We start from the raw sequence: 16,800 nt of genomic DNA, 5'->3' as shown, positions 1-16,800 counted from the left end.
GGTAATCGTGTCATTTGGTACACTTTTGACAGCTCATGCTCTGCAATTGAATACAGTGAGAACATATTTTTAAATGCCAGTGATAACTGACTTTTACCTTTTTTTTATCCAACAATGGCAAAAAAAGATTTAAAAAATGTTTCATTCTGCTCCATTTTAAGAATATTTCTTTAAGTGTAGGTTGTTTTGTAGCTGCTCTCTCTCTTGTAGCATTCATTTTAAGGTGGAGTTTTGATTTAGTGGTTCCTTGTATGTTACATGTAAAAGGCAGCTAAATTAAGAGTGACCTCCGGTATCATCAGATATTTGCCTTCTGAGATCCAAAGTTCATCTAAATGGACAAAACTTGCCAATAATAAAATGGGGAGTTTGGGCCCTTTGTTGTATAAATTAGATAAACCTGCAGCATGTGGACAGAATGTGTTGTTTGTGCCTGAACTAGTAGCCTTCATTCCTGAATGTTGTGTGATAGCTTTAGTTGAACATCCTCTCTTTGTCACGGTTGTGAGTTTCTTACTATCTTTTCCCTTCTTGTCCCTACCCCAACTCTCTTTTTGAAATGTCTTTGCTTTAGAAATCAAGTTCATCCACCACAACCGGAGAGAAGATCACAAAAATGTATGAGCTGGGAAATGAACCGGAGCGCAAAATTTGGGTGGATCGGTATCTCAACTTCATGGAAGAGAGGGGAACACCTGTGGCCAGTCTACCTGCTGTAGGCAAGAAGCCATTGGATCTTTTCAGGCTTTATGTCTGTGTTAAGGAGATTGGGGGTTTAGCCCAGGTGAGAGATTTTGTCTGAAGAACAAACTCTAAATTTCACTATCTTTACTCTCTTAATTGAGGTGTGTGTGTGTCATAGTAGGACTCCTTCCTTTTTTTTTCTTTTTTACCAAAAAGCAAAAAACCCAACTATGCTTGCTTTTTCTTTGGAAGCCAAATAAATATGTTGAAGTTGCCATATTACCAATCTTGCTCAACCCAAAATTGGACTTGTTCAGATGACTCGCAAAACCAGTGTGTTTAAACCATGGTTACTTAGCCACCATGGTTAGGAACATTTCACAAGACACACTGTCATGGTTATAGAAAGCAAATGTAGAAATGATTTCTGACAGTACGGAGTCTGTTGTTTGTTTTGTAAAAAAAAACTGGCAGTTTTAATTATTACAGTAATCTGTAACAAGGAAAAAGGAGTCATTTAGTCACAAACATGAAAGTAAACATGGGAATGAATTTCAGTTTTAACCATACCAAGTCAAGTGAAAATGATCAAGAGAAAAGTGTATTAAATGGAAAGACAGTTGTATAATCACAGAGAATTTTGCATACCGAGTCAGATTTCATCTATATGACTAGAGCCGCCATTGCAGGCCATCTGTATTATCTGCCAAATGAAAGGAAAACATGATGTGGTCTGTGGCTGAGTCAGTCCTTGCCTTCTTGTGAATGGTAGAGCTGATGCCTCAGAGGGAGGAGGAGGAGGTGCAACAAACTTTTGGGTTGTTTTGGTTGCCAACAACCACCGCGGTCTCTCACATCCCATGGAGTGACCTTGCTCAGAGCAGCCCAGTCCATGAAAGTATTTGCTTTCCCTGCTTCCCTTCTCTGTAGACTTGTCTGGTTATTGGGGGTGGTGGGGGGAATTGTAAAAATTCAGCCGTCTTCTCCAACGCCACCTTCAGCTTCATTGTGCCCCCTCTAAGGGCTCCACGTACACATTCTGAGCAGGCAAATAAAGTGGCATAATCCACAAAAGTGGAAATTTATGAAAACATTTTCACTTTTTGCCCCTAAAACATGGGATATGCCAAGTATATCTAGGGCTGCCTCCCTAAACCTCCTGCCCTCCAGATGTGTTGGACTAATGTTGCAGTTTAACACATCTGGAGGGCGCCAGGTTAGGGAAGATTGATACAAGTGTCTCTTGACACTTTTGCCATTTAGGCCTAATCTACACCAAGCAGTATATTGCACTATGAAAGCGGTATATAAAAGGCAGGAGCCACACCAAGCAGGATATAGTGGTATGAAAGCAGTGTATGATATGTGTCAATGGGCCCCAACAGTTGTCAGTGCACTTCAATACTGCTATGAAACAGTAGTGTGGCTCCTGCCTTTCATATACTGCTTTCATACCGCTTTCATAGTGCAATATCCTGCTTGATGTAGATTAGGCCTTTATCTAAGGGCCAGGGCTCTTCTGGCTTATTAAGCATACACTTAGCTATTTTCTTGGTCAGCGTATAGACATTACCAACGACTATCTGCTGCTTGTACAACTTACATGGAACAAGAAAACCTAATTATTTGAAGTGAAAGTTGATTAGTACATGACTCAAAAAGTCAGTTTGACACCCATAGTGGGATGCAACACTTTGGACAGTTTAGCTTGAAGCTGGTAATCCTGAAGTTAGTTTGTTTCTATGTAAATTCCACTGAAATCAATGGAAATTACTTTCAAGTAAATATGTTTAGGAACAGTCTTTCCATTTGACAGCCAATATTTTATTCAGAGCAGCACAGCATGGAATATGTTCTGTATCACATACAGCACAGTTTACAAATAAGTTAAAGTACTTGCATTCAATTTACTGCTATTGATAAGTCAGAATACTTGGATTTGAGCCAGTTTCAGCCCATTGACTGAATACTTCAAATGGGGCCCTTTATACTGTGAACAGAAACATTCAGTATTCATGCCCAGATGTAAGCCAACTGTAGGCCAACATGACAAGTCCTTGTAAATAAAGACTGCTTCAGACAGTTCTTTTCCAGCATAGATGTAGAAAGGAAAGCATACAGCTAGGTAGGCCATCATGGGTGATAACGCAGAAGGGTCTTATTTTGTCATGTGTGCATATGTCTGGAAGCTGTTACATGCTGCAGTTTTCATATATGTGAAAAGGCACATATTATATACTTTTTTCTACATATGAGCAACAAAAATGTAATTTATACAGCTCTGAGTTTTTAGTGTCATATAGTGCAAAGCAAGATTAATTCCAGCAAAGCAGCCTGCAATAAGAAAATGCCACTGAGTTGTCCCAGTATGTTCAAAATTTGTTGTAATTCCTACTGGAGCTCTTGTTTTGTAAAGAAATCACTGATCTCTCTCGCAAGAAGCCCCGGAGTTCTTGCACTTGAATCAGGAATTACTGAGTAAATGATCCTTCAGCTAGTGGCTGTTTTGGAAGAGAAACTGCCTTTCATACCAGTGTCAAAGCACTTAAACAGTGAAATAACAGCCTTATTATTGCCATTTTAAATTAGTTTCTAGATGCTGAATGTGTTTTTTAAAGAAAAATTGGAGTCTGAATGTATGTTTGTGTGTCAGTGCGAGTAAATACACATTAGGTGGAAGATAAATTAGCTAGCTGCACATCACAAGCTCCCCAAAAGTGTAAAGAATGAGAAGTGGTGCCAGACAGAATATGGCTCTCTACAAGCAAAGCATTTTACATGGCTAACAGCAGGTTCTTTAATGGTTTTATAAGTGTAAATGCTGTTTTGCATTACTGAGTATGGGAGTAATGAGCATTAGTTAAAAGAGGGAAATAAAAAAAAAAATAGGACCGTAAGTGCTTTTTTTTTTTTTTGGTGTCTCCTGGCTTTAATCAATCCGCTTTGCTGCAATTCTTCTGTTTGTATTTATTTATTTATTTATTTATTTGCCAGGTTAATAAAAATAAGAAGTGGCGTGAGCTGGCAACCAACCTGAATGTTGGCACGTCAAGCAGCGCAGCCAGCTCCCTGAAAAAACAATATATTCAGTACCTGTTTGCCTTTGAATGCAAGATTGAGCGAGGGGAGGAGCCCCCTCCTGAAGTCTTCAGCACTGGAGATACCAAAAAACAACCTAAGATTCAGCCGCCATCTCCTGGTAAGTAGAAGAACTACAGGAACATAGGCAGTGTTTTCTAAAAGTTCAAAGGAAATGGGAGTTATTGAGTGCACCTAGACCGTCTCGGCCTCTGTTGCACAAGGATACAGAAGAAGGTAAGAAATGGGTGGAGAAAGCACATGAAGGGCACAACAGAGGCCACAAAAGCACCAGCCCTTCTGTCCAAGGTTTGAGAGAACTAGTGCTAGCTTCTGTTGGAGCTGCTGGAGCTAATATCTAAATATATATTATAGTATTTACAGTTACAACAAGTATACAAAGCTAGGGACTAGCTCTCTCAAAAATGTCCCCGTACCTATCCCCATGCCTATTCAGATGATAGTTTTAATAACAGCAGCTCATGCCATTTTTATTTTATTTATTTGTAAATTTATGAGTCGCTTTTCAGCCCAAATAGGGCCCATTACAGTTAAAACCTTCATCAGGTGGCCCATTCACCAGCTCATTCTCCACATGATATATATGCCAGCACCTGCCCACAATGTCCTTCTGTGGTCAACATAGGAGCAAACTCAGTTTCTACAAAAGAGAGTAAATGGACACAAATCTGACAACAAAACCAGTGGAAGAACATTTCCATCTCCCAGGTCAGAGAAAGACTTCAACACAGAAAGACTTCAATTATAAGGCTGTAGTTTAAAATTGTTCGACTAGAATTTTATCCGTAAATTAGAATCTAATCAATTTGGACTTAAATCAGTACCCTGGTTTTCTTTCCCTCTACAGTTGTTAAGTTACAATAAAAGACAGTATTATCACAATGATTGCTTTTATGAATGGGTCACACTGTTCTTATATATCTTTGGGCTCTGTATAGAAATGTCACTTAACTACTGCTTGCTATCCCTTGCATTTCATGGCCAGTGCTTTAAAAATTGGTTCTTCTCTTTACCCATCTGTGTGTGTGCGTGCCAACTTAGGGTAAGCAGTTACCCTTATGCAGTTGATGAAGTGAGCTTGAGTCCAAGAAAACTTATATCTTAATAAACCTAGTAGTCTTTAAGGTGTCCCAAGACCTTTTCTTTTTAATGCTGTTCATTTCCCCCCAAAATTAATGAAATCTCAGACAACAAATTGTCATAATCTAAGTAAGCAGAACTATTCTGCCTCTTTTTTTTTCTAAGTGTAGGTCATATTTCTATCCAGAAATGTCAGAAAGCTTTCTTTGAATCCGTTTTTATTTAGTCCACACTTTGATAGGAAAATTGTTTTCAAAAGATGAGGTGTTATTTTTCCATCAGAAACATGGAAATGTTAAAAAAGTAATTGTTGTGGTTTAGCTACCTTTTATTGCAGTATATAAGCTGCTAGAAATACAGAGAAGCAGTGGACAAACTGCTCAGTTGTAGCAACCAACTCAATTCCCATATCTGTAAAGCCCCGCATATCTCAACTAATGGTGCTAGACTGCTTAGGTTTGGTGACTATTCCATAAACAAGTAGAATCAGTGTTAGGATTTTTTTTCCCATGCAACTGAGCAAATATTTACTTCTCATTGCCACTGTTTACACTTTTCTACTGTCGTGGAGGCCTGACGCAGACAGATTTCAAGTGGAAAATCTAGCTTTACTTCTAAATAACTAGTGAAGCAGAGAAATGTTAGAGCTTGCAGTTGTAAATGAACATCCTAGTTTAGAATGTACCATCAACAACATTGTATGTAGTTCAAAGAAGATGTCTTTGGGCCAAATATACACTCCTTTTTTAAAAAATAAAAACATAATAAAGTTTAGGGAGCAGAAGAGGAAGGTTTGTTTAGTTTGCTGGGAATTGTGGGGAACATGGGAGGGCTGCCTCAAGAAAACTCTCCCAGGATGTAAGAGCTGGAGTACATGAAACCTGCTGAGGCACATAGGTTCTGCACAATACACAAGGACAGGTCTCCTAATTTTCAGCATTTGAACAGTTTATGGACCCATTGACATCATAAACTGCGCAAAAGGACTCATTGCAACTTAGGTTAGATAATGCTGCTTTGGTTTTGGAAAAGAAAGCAGTGCTACTAAAGACAGGAAGCAGTGTTTCTGCTTTCAGTCTTTTGAACCATGATTTAATCTTGTAAAGTCAATTATAAAATAGAATTCTCATCAGCATATGCTGAAGGGGGGGAAGGATTTATATGTTGGGTTAAATTATTCTCTCCATTTTCCTCCTAGCAAACTCATTGGCTGTATTTGATATATAATTGAATTTCTCTTTACATGGTGGTAATGGGTAGTATTTGAGAGGCCTTGCTTTAGATATCCCATTACAATGTATTTTGCAACTTATTTCTCCTACTGAAAATGGCTGTGGGGTCAAGCAGGTGTTCTAACTTCAGCCAGATAATTATGTCTTAAACATACAGCCTAAATTTTATTTTGATATCTTCAATGTAAGCTGATACAAAAAACAAATGTAGCCATGCTAACTACAAGAAAAATGCCAACATCCATATTGTAATACCTTTATTGGCTAATGAAAAGATAAGTTTCAAAATGTGTAAGCTTTCAAGATCTCCAGGTCTCTTCATCAGGCAAGTACTTACAAAAGGTGTGTGTAGGGTAGGGGGAACTACGCTGATGTGGCCTTGTGCTCTGTTTTCATTCAGATATCTCAGTGTTAGAGAAAGTCATCATGTTAAAAGCAAACAAGTAGGGTGCCAAGCAGGGTAGTTTAAGCCAAAGGCCTCACTTTGCTGTGCCAGTTTCAAAAGAAGGTGACACTGAGCTGTTTTGCACTATCAATGACCCTGTGTAGGTGGTGTGTTGCAACCAGAACATATATACATGTGAAGCTTCCCCTCAAAAAAGTGGATGTGAATACCACCCAAAACATATGCTGCCTTGTATACATAGTGCTTGCAGGCAAGATGTATATTTGTCTGTGCTACATAGGTTTCTCCACTGCATGTACAAGGACACACACACCGCACCAATAATGTGTGTTTTGACCATGGCCTCCTATTGTTCAAGGAGGGATTGGCCTGTTAAATGTAGGGGGCAAGACAGTGATTCATTGGAGGGAAGACATCCTTATATATCAGCCAAGTGATTATATTTTTAAGGATCTTATCTCAACAACGTTAACTTATTTTGGGAGTGTACTGTTGTGTAAACATGATAACGTTTGGTCCTTAGAATGCCATCCAGAAATCATATGAGAAAACAACCCTGAGGCGATGCCATGAGGGGTGGGCTTTTGCAAACTTCCCCTGTGTTCTGTAAGGTCCACATGGTCTCATGCCTGTAATTAACCTGCCTATTAAGTCGTTGTTTTTCTACTTCAGCAGATAGTCAGAGAGAAAGGAGCCAAATGTTCCAAAGTCTTCAGTCTCGATCACGTTAGCAGAGGGCTCATTATAGCAACCCTGCAAAACTTGGGAGACTCTGCTGTAACAGAGAACACTGAGGCGCTTGCTCCCTGGGTTTCCTTGGCAGCTGAGAAACAACAGGAGGGGAGGGGGAGAGAGGGGAAGGGAGGAGGGTGTAAGCTAGTCATTTAATTAGTAAGTCTGTAACCAAAAACCCATCTATCTTTGCTGGCAGGTGGCTGGCTGAATTTCTATTATTAGCTGACAGGTGATGTCACAAAATCTGTCATGCAGCCAACCAGGGAATCCCCAGCGGAAGATAAATGAGAAACGGGTCTGGGTTATAAACAAAGGTGCCCTTTGATTGACCTCCATTCACTGTGGACATGTGACGCATCCTGCGAAACCTCCCACCGCTTCCCCCACCCTTGTCAGAATTAGGGCACTGAGTTCATGCTGTGTAAATTATCTTCCCAGCGTGGTGTCTGGCTGTTAAGACTGAAGTATGTGAATGTACTTAACCTTCAGTAACCTTTCCATTGTTTACTTTAGAGTATACATTTGTAGCTTCTGGCAAAAGGTAGGGATATCCTAGAGAGCATGTTAGGCCTCTTATTAATAGAGTTTCAAGAGGTTATTTATTTATTTTAGCCTGATGGGGGAAATTGCTGGCAAGTAGAAGAGATTTCATTCCCTCCCTCCCTCCTTTTTATTATTAACTGGATATTTGAGGACTGGATAAATAAAAGGACTCTTGAAAATATCCACACTTGCAGGCTAATGTAATCTAGTAACTCACCAAGCCATGCTTCTGTGCATCCGTTATTTATTTCAGTGGACCCTTCGGGCAAGCCTCGTTGGAATGAATGGAGATTGCACAGTAGGGAGTGCTTTCTGGATTGTATCCATAGCCATAAAGGAGCAATTCTGCGCTTCCGACAGAATTCATTGTATTTGTTTGGGGGCCTGTTCCTACTACTTCGATGAAGTCGCCACTTTCATTTCAGGCTGTGTTCCCTCTCATTATATGTGTGTGTAGACAGACAGACAGACAGAGCAAAATCTTTGACATATGTAGGACAGATAGACCTTTGTCTTTTTTGCCTCATCTTTTCACCACCTGTGCAAAATTATGGGTATCCATCCATAAATATACAGGATGCCTACTTTCAGATTAAGGATGGGTGAGAATTTTGTTTCAGTTCAGTTCAGAATTTACCCAAACTCACAAAGTTCTTCATATTCAAAAAAAGAAAGAGCTGGAGGTTTAAACATTTGAATGTTGAAGAAACCAAAATTGAGAGATCCGTCCATCCAAGCCCAGGTCTTTGAGTGCTTTGCTCTTAAGTTTGGAATCCCTATGTATTCCGCCATGTCAGAGCTGAATGAGCATTGCTGCCTCTTTTTTTCTGAAAGTCTCCTCATCTTTAACAGCTATATGGGAGACAGGTCCTCCACATGCTGGGAATAACTGTACCTATTGGAAAAATGGAAAGGAACCTCTCGTGCAAAGCACTTGAGTCATTACTGACTCCTAGAGGGATGCCTGCTTTCGCTGACGTTTTCTTGGCAGACTTTGTAGCAGGGTGGTTTGCCATTGCCTTTCCCAGTCATGGTTACCTTTCCCCCAGCCAGCTGGGTACTCATTTTACCGACCTCAAAAGGATGGAAGGCTGAGTCGACCTGAGCCGGCTGCCTGAGAACCAGCTTCCGCTGGGATCGAACTCAGGCCGTGGGGAGAGTTTCGGCTGCAATAAGTGCTGCTTACCACTCTGCACCACATGAGAATTTGGTGAAATTTGGTGTAAATTTGAATTTGGTGTAAATCAGTGAGAATTTCATTTCAGTTTTTTATAAGATACCAAAATTCACAAAAATTCTTCATACTGGGGATAGAAAGAATAAATCTGAATATGACATATTCACCCATCTTTATTTCAGAAATCTATGAATAACCAGCAGTAATATGTATAGTAAAACAATTTTTTATAGTACTGCTTTATAGTAATGGAAAGGTATGCATACACAGTAAAAGAGGGAGAATCATTTGTTGAATATTGCTTGTGACATCACTATTGCTTATCACATTTCCCCCCTGTGTCCATGTGATTTCGTGAAATGTGTAAACTGTATTTTTGTTACAGTTACCCTAGAACATGAGCACTCCTACACATCTAGAATGCCTTCAGACACAAGCAGGCACAAGACTGGCATGGCATTACATCTGAACACAGCCAACGTCTTTAAAAAAACCACCTGTGAACATTAGCCAAGCTATTCCAGCCACACATACCCCAAACAATGCCTCACTGTTTAATTTTATTCTTTGTAGTTTTGCCATGTCCCCTCTTCAGCAATGGAGCATACATCTGTTCTGGCTTCTCATTTTGAGATTTTTTTAAAATAGCAAATGGAGTACAGCTATTTCTTCATACCAAGGTTTATTACCTTTTGCAGTAAAACTACCGATAAGGCACTTTATCAGGCTAAAATAAAAGACTGAAATTCAGTGATTGTTGGAATACATTCAGGCCCTTAGAATTACCTTTCTGTTTCATGGTTGAGGCACATAGAAAAGCCAATTGTCCCTTTCCACTCTATACCACATTTTGCAGGTGTTTTTAGCTAGTAGTTTCAAAAACAACAACCAGCAGGTAGAAACATAGTCTACAAATTCACAGTTGGGTATCTTGTTTGCTTTTTATGTCAGACATATTATATGAATAGACACTCTGGGAGAGATCATTATTTTGCCCTGAATACAGCGTATATTCATGTTTCCTGTAAATGTTACAGGTACATTCTACAAACCATTAGCTTGGGGAAGAACCAGTTTCCTTAGAGTTTAAACATTTTTCATGAGTAATTCTTGATGAACCAGTGAGTGTGTTAAACATAGGGACTTTGTCAGTTTCATAGGTGTTAAAGGTTCAGAGTATGTGGATGCAAGCTAGCTACTGTTTCAACCACCACCCTGAATCTTGACCACCTTCAACTAAGCAGTATCAGCTACCTCCAGCAACAGAGGGTAGTAAGCCTATGTACACCAGTTGCTGGGGAACATGGGTGGGAGGGTGTTGTTGCACTTGGGTCCTGCTTGCGGGTTCCTGGTCAACAGCTGGTTGGCCACTGTGTGAACAGAATGCTAGACTAGATGGACACATGGTCTGATCCCGCATGGCTCTTCTTATGGTCTAAGCAATGGACTCATTTCTTAGATACAGGAAAGACAGGAATTAATAACATAAAGTGTATCTCAAACACGCAGTTTATATAAAGAAGACAAAATAATGATGTGTTAGCATCAAAAACAATACAGGACTAATATTTTCTCTCTCCCCCCCCCCACGCTCAACCCCTGCTTTTTATTTATTTTTAATCTGACAGCTAACTCGGGTTCCCTTCAAGGTCCACAGACCCCTCAGTCTACTGGTAGCAACTCCATGACAGAAGTGCCAGGCGACCTCAAGCCTCCAACACCAGCATCTACACCTCATGGGCAAATGACACCTATGCAGGGCAGCAGGTACAATATAGTATCTTTTCCTTCCTCTTTCTTACAGCCTTTATGGCCTTTGGGTTTGTGCTGTTGCAAATACATCTACTGCTCCAAATCCAGATCCTTCCTTTTCTGTTGGCTTTTCCTGTGATTCAAAATGGTATTGTTGAAAAAATGTTATTGGTATCTTGAATATGAATGTCATAGGCATTTCTTGCTGCCATTTCTTGGTGACATTTTTGGTAATGGGAAGCAGTTACCTCCATCTGCCCTTGCCACCATGTTGGATCCTGGCCTTAGTGCTCAGCCACGAATGAAGGTAGTCTCATCAGAACTGAAACTGCAGACTCAATGAAAAGTGTGAGGAAGCGGCATATAATGTTCATCTCTCATTTCCTGCTTATGGGATCCCCACAGACAGCTGGCTGGGTACTGTGTGAACAGAATACTGGCCAAGATGGACCCTTGATCTGATCCAGCACTGCTCTTCTAATGTTCTTATGTTCTAACATTCAGTCTTTGGCTTGAGAGTTACACTCACTGCTGAGGTAAAAGTGCAAAGAATTTCCCCAGGATTTGCCTTAAGGCTAGTTTTGGCTCACACATGGGTTTTTCTGGTTGAGTTTTCTACTCTTGTGCCCTGGAACTGTATTTGTGTGTGTGTGTGTGTGTGTGTGTGTGTGTGTGTGTGTGTGTGAGAGAGAGAGAGAGAGAGAGAGAGAGAGAGAGAGAGAGAGAGAGAGAGTGCATGCATGCAAGCATGCACATGTGAAAGAACTGGGAAGGGAAGAAGGAGCAATCAATTCCAGTCAAGTCGATTTCACTGTTCCATTGTGTTATATGGGACTAAGGGAACTGGCTCTAATTAGGAAAGAGGCAAATGAAGCAAACAGTGCTTTTCCCCTAAAGTGAGGCTTGCTACCTTTCTCCTCATCCATTACATCTATAACATTATCCGGTTACTATTGCTGGATCAGAGTTAATAATACAGTAGTAATAAGGCTGAAGTTATTTGAGATGTTCCCCTGAAGTAATTGTCTCTACACAGACAATTCTACTCTACTTTACTCTACTCTGAAGTAACAAAAAAAAAATTCTTGTTACAAAAAGTGGCCATTGTTATTTTTTCACACACAAAAAAGTATACATAAGGGGAGTTTTTTTGGAGATAAAATTAAGGAGTATCTCAATCAGTTTTAGAACAGTGATTTGGCAACTAAACATTGAAAAGTTACTACTTTTCCATAATACTTCCTAGGTTGGTAGTAATGAATAAAACTCAAATATTCGTGAGTTTTTGTCAGGCATTATACTCCTTGCTATAATTTATTAAGAAGCTCTGAAGCCAATAATTGGCCTAAGATCCATGTAAATGAAAACCAGTGTGGTGTAACAGCTGGGAAACCAAGGCTCAAATCCCTGGTCCGTTCTAAACTTCACTTGTTGGCTTTGGACAAATAACTCTTCTCTCTTGTGAGGCTGGCATGCCACTCTGAGCTCAGGAAAGGAAAGAGGTAGTAGACACCACTCATATTAATTGTCTCCAGTTTGACAAATGTCCTGTATATCCTGTGGAAATATTTTCCTTTGCTGCCAAGGTAAAACTGATTTTCAGAGCTGCCTAACATACTGCACTGCATGGATCACCATCTAATCTGATATTGCAGTATGTGCAATTACGTTTTGTGGCATTAATGCCTTCTTTCCTTCCATCTCTTTAGAAATAGTTCCATTAGTGTGCACGATCCCTTTTCGGATGTAAGTGATTCTGCGTTCCCAAAGCGCAACTCCATGACCCCAAATGCACCCTATCAGCAGACTATGAATATGCCAGATATGATGGGGAGGATGCCCTATGAACCGAATAAGGACCCTTTCGGTGGGATGAGAAAAGGTATCTGCTGAGCGTTTCTTACATCGTTACTTTATTCCAGCATGTGCATGCGTTTGGGGGCAATTCTTTACCTAGAGATGTAAAAAAAAACCCACCCCAAATCCCCACTTTATTATATTCACCTCTCTTTTTTTGGTAACCAGGGTTGCTATTTCAGCAGTTTTTGGGAGGCCAAAAGATTTCTATAGCAGGGAGAATGACTGTCACCAAAGTTTAAAAACCCATAAAAATTTTCAAGAAACAGTAACTTGTTTTGAGAACATTTGTTATGGATGCTTTTTTATGCCTCCTTAAATGGCATCCCTATTTGATAGGGATCATTGCACACATCATTGTAAGCAAAATTGCATGTAGAAAAGGATATGTAGTTCCTTAGGGTGCAATCCTATTCATGTTTAGACAGAAAAAAGTAGGGGAGTATATAGAGAATTGTAGCTGGGAGTTGTGACTTTTTTCTGTCTAAACATCCATAGGATTATGCCCTTAGTCTTTCAGTCTTAATGGGATCTTCTAAAACTATTTAAGTAATACAAGATAGGACAGCTATAGGTCACAGGGAAGTCCATTAAAGTAAACAGACTTGCTCCAAAGGAATTTATTTATTCATTTTAGTCATCAATTATTTAAGATCTTTCTTACGCCCTGTAGAGCACTCTTGGAAACAGCCTCTATTACAATGTAGGTAAAGTTTCACACTGTTAGAAAACTTAACTAGAACCGCAAATTTCATGTTCCATATCCTGGCATCTATGGATGTGGGCAAGCGTCTCAAATAAAGTGGATAGATATTATTTATTTATTTATTTATTTATTTATTACTAATTACATTTCTATACCGCCCAATAGCCAGAGCTCTCTGGGCGGTTCACAAAAATTAAAGATTGAGCTCAATAGGCTAGATCATATGCCCCCTGACTTCTAATGGGATTCAATTTCCTGCAGAAGTCATGCATTGGTTTTTTTTAAGCTTTTTCTTTACCTAGAAGAACCTGTGTATACATTCTCTTCAAGCTTCTAATCACCTTTTAGTGCAGTGTATAGAACTGGAGATTATTCTAGCTGTGGAGACTTTATTTATTGATTTGTAATACTTTTATTACTGCTTAATATAATGAAATCCATAAACGGGTCACATACAAATATTAAAATCACATTTAAAATACATTATTAAAACAACTCCAAGTACAATAATAGTTCAGAGCAATTCGAGGAGCAGAAAGATGGAACAGCATGATTAACTACAATCAGTTACAAGCCAGAGAAAGCTTGGATGAACGAGTGCATTTTCTGAAGGTGTTTGAAACATGCCACACTTTCTACCTCCTGAACTACATGGGAGAAGGTTTTCTAGAGGGAGAATGCCTCTACTGAGAAGGCCCACCATCGTGGTCTTATGTGGTGATATTCTGTCAGCTGTGTATATATAAAGGAAGGTGATCTATTAAATATCTCCCATCCCTCTCCCAAAGAAAGCCATCCATCATGTTGACCAAGGTCGATTCCGTCCCAAACCAGGGCCTGAATCCAGACTGGAATGGATCCAAATAATCAGTTTCATTCATCCATGCTTGCAGCTGAGACATCACCACTACTCTCTGGAGCACATTGCTCAGGGATGGGGTGTTTGTGAGCAGATTAGATCTCTGCATCCAGGGAGAAGTTTTTCAGGAGTTGTTGCACCACTGCCTCCTTCAAGGCATGTGTTCACCGCAACTAGCTCAAATAAGCCAGGAAGGGCAAAGGTCAAGAGAGCATGTGGTGTGTTGTACAGATGCAAGTGTCTTGTCCACATCCTCAGGTTCCAAAACCTGAAATTGATCCCACAAAGCAAGATAAGATAATACGCTGGGCACTTCAAAAGACACTGCATCAATAGCGGTGTTCAAATGAGCATGAAGGTGAGCAGTTTTATCCTCAAAGTGTCTTGCAAACTCAGCACGGCAGGCCTCTGAGGTTTCCAGTATTGGGTTAGATGAAAGTAACCTCCAAACCTCTTGGAAAAGCTCAGCTGGACAGCTACTCGAGGATGCAGTGAAGGTAGCAAAGAATCACAGAATCACTAGCTCTAGCTACTGAAAAATCCCTTAGAACATTCAGGCTTCACAAATATCTTATTCTAAACATTGTGCACTCTGAAATGTTCTTTCACTCTAAAGCCAATTCAAATGACTCCTCAATAGGGCCCAACTAATTATGAGAAGCTGAACAAAAAAAAAAGGTTTCTAAAACCAAAATCATCCATTTTTCCAAAATCCATATTGCTGTAATGTCTTTATTAGGCTAACAAAAAGATTATTAAAAATATATATATGCAAGTTTTAGAGATCCCCAGGGCTCTGCAGACAAGATACTAAAAAAGCCAGATTATGGGGGCAGAATGGGGAAGAAGGGGAAAAGGTGGGTGACTAGATAGTGAAGTCATATTGTCTGCAAGTTCAGGCTAGTCCCAAGGTGTAGTATAAGAGGAAGGGTCTCCAGGTCAGATGATAGTTTCAGGAAGGTTCTGCTGCTCTTGATTATCCTGGGAAGAAGGTTGGGGGGGGGTATGGGGGGCGGGGAGGTGTTGGATACTCCATTTTGGAAATGTAAAGTCCAGCTATTCTGAGAATAGAATAGTTTAGCTATTCTTTGACCTATTCTGGTCAAAGCACATGGGCTTCTTTTGTCAATGGTTCATAGAGAGAAATTTGTCAATCTTTATATTAACAAAGCAGAAGGTAATTATAGATACAATAATATTATATGCTATGAAAAGAACAGCGTTTTCAGCATTAAACTGGAGGTTAAAAATGAACAGACATCAAGTAGGTTTGAATCCAATCACATTGTTGATAACCTCCTTAGCTCCCATAGTGTTTCTGATAATTGATCATTCTGCTTGACATGTTTATGTCTCTGGATATCAGTCAAATGATATCATTTAATATGTCTTGAAATATGTCTAGAAAATGCAAAATGATGTCTTTAAGTTGTGTGTTTGTTTTCTTTACCTTTTTGTAGTGCCTGGAAACAGTGAATCCTTCATGACCCCTGGACAAATGCCTAACAGTGGAATGCAGGACCTGTACAACCAGACTCCTTCTGGAGCAATGTCCAACATGGGCATAGGCCAGCGTCAGCAGTTCCCCTATGGAAGTGGTTATGACCGGAGGTGAGTGATTCCATCGTCTTGAAAAGGCAAGAGATTTGGTGAACAAAATTCTTTCCTTTTCTTCCTCCTTCTAACGACCACCCCATGGCCACCTAGGAAACCACTAGTGAAGATTGAGTCTGTTTTTTGCAGGTCTTGGTGAGGAGGGGGCTGATTGAAGAAGAAAGATAAAAGTAGAGAGCTGGTCTGTAGTTGGGTATATCTGATGTCTGCTTTTTCAGGATTTGGCATTATTACTGAGCTGAAGAGTGTGTGTGTGTGTGTGAGTGTGTGTGTGTGTGTGTGTGTGTGTAGGTACATGCATGCACACATTTTTATGAACATTTTAACCTCTGGCAAAATTCACCCCTTTCCTTTTGGTGATTTTGTACACTCCTTTGCAAAAGAGTGTGAAACTGTTTGCAGGGGTGTGGTATCAGAAGTTATAACCCCTTTGCTTAGATAATCTATGTAATATACCTTTTCCCCAATGAAGTCATGCATGGTTGACTAGTTGGGACAAAATGTGTGTGTGGATACGCACATAGATATGCATCTGTGTGGATAGATATCATCTATCCACACAGCGTAACTTTCAGTTGAATCCACATTCTGGCCCTTCAAGCATGACTACATGTGACTAGGGTAGAAGTCTTGTCCTATAGTGCTGGCAGGCAATAAAACACCAGCACAGCAAAACAGAGAATGTCAGCCTGTTTGCCTGGGTACCAGGGATTTATTTTCCCCCCTGCCCCACAATTCAGTGTCAGGGCAGTGGGAGAACTTTATTTGCCCACAATGACATCATTGCATAGCCAGATCATATGGTGCTGATTGGCTGGGATCAAGCAGGGAAGAACCCTTTTCAAGTTTCATTTCATTTCTTTATTGTTTGTAGCCAATGGCCATCACAACACCTTTCAAGTTAATAAATGAATAAATTGCACCCAAACACATGAGAAGGGGAACAATGGCTGCATATGAGCATGATAAAATGCATTAAAAAGAGGGAGGTTGGTTTTTTTTCACAAACCCTTTTGCTTTCTTCAAAATAGCAATTTTTGCAATAAATATCAAACC

General features: G+C 39.9%; 1 protein-coding gene across 5 annotated transcripts in view; it reads left to right on the top strand.

Moving 5' to 3' along the window:
- Positions 1-16,800, top strand: part of ARID1B (AT-rich interaction domain 1B) — a 433,853-nt gene that overhangs the window by 400,004 nt on the left and 17,049 nt on the right. For all 5 annotated transcript variants that reach the window (XM_063124513.1, XM_063124512.1, XM_063124510.1 and 2 more), the window contains 5 exons: positions 575-784; positions 3,679-3,883; positions 10,585-10,723; positions 12,418-12,590; positions 15,591-15,741. In XM_063124513.1, coding sequence (XP_062980583.1) covers positions 575-784; positions 3,679-3,883; positions 10,585-10,723; positions 12,418-12,590; positions 15,591-15,741 — 878 coding nt within the window. The remainder of the gene's footprint in view (positions 1-574; positions 785-3,678; positions 3,884-10,584; positions 10,724-12,417; positions 12,591-15,590; positions 15,742-16,800) is intronic.

The sequence above is a fragment of the Elgaria multicarinata genome, chromosome 4, assembly GCF_023053635.1.
Source record: "Elgaria multicarinata webbii isolate HBS135686 ecotype San Diego chromosome 4, rElgMul1.1.pri, whole genome shotgun sequence".
NCBI lineage: Eukaryota > Metazoa > Chordata > Lepidosauria > Squamata > Anguidae > Elgaria > Elgaria multicarinata.
This window is presented reverse-complemented; position numbering and strand designations above follow the sequence as displayed.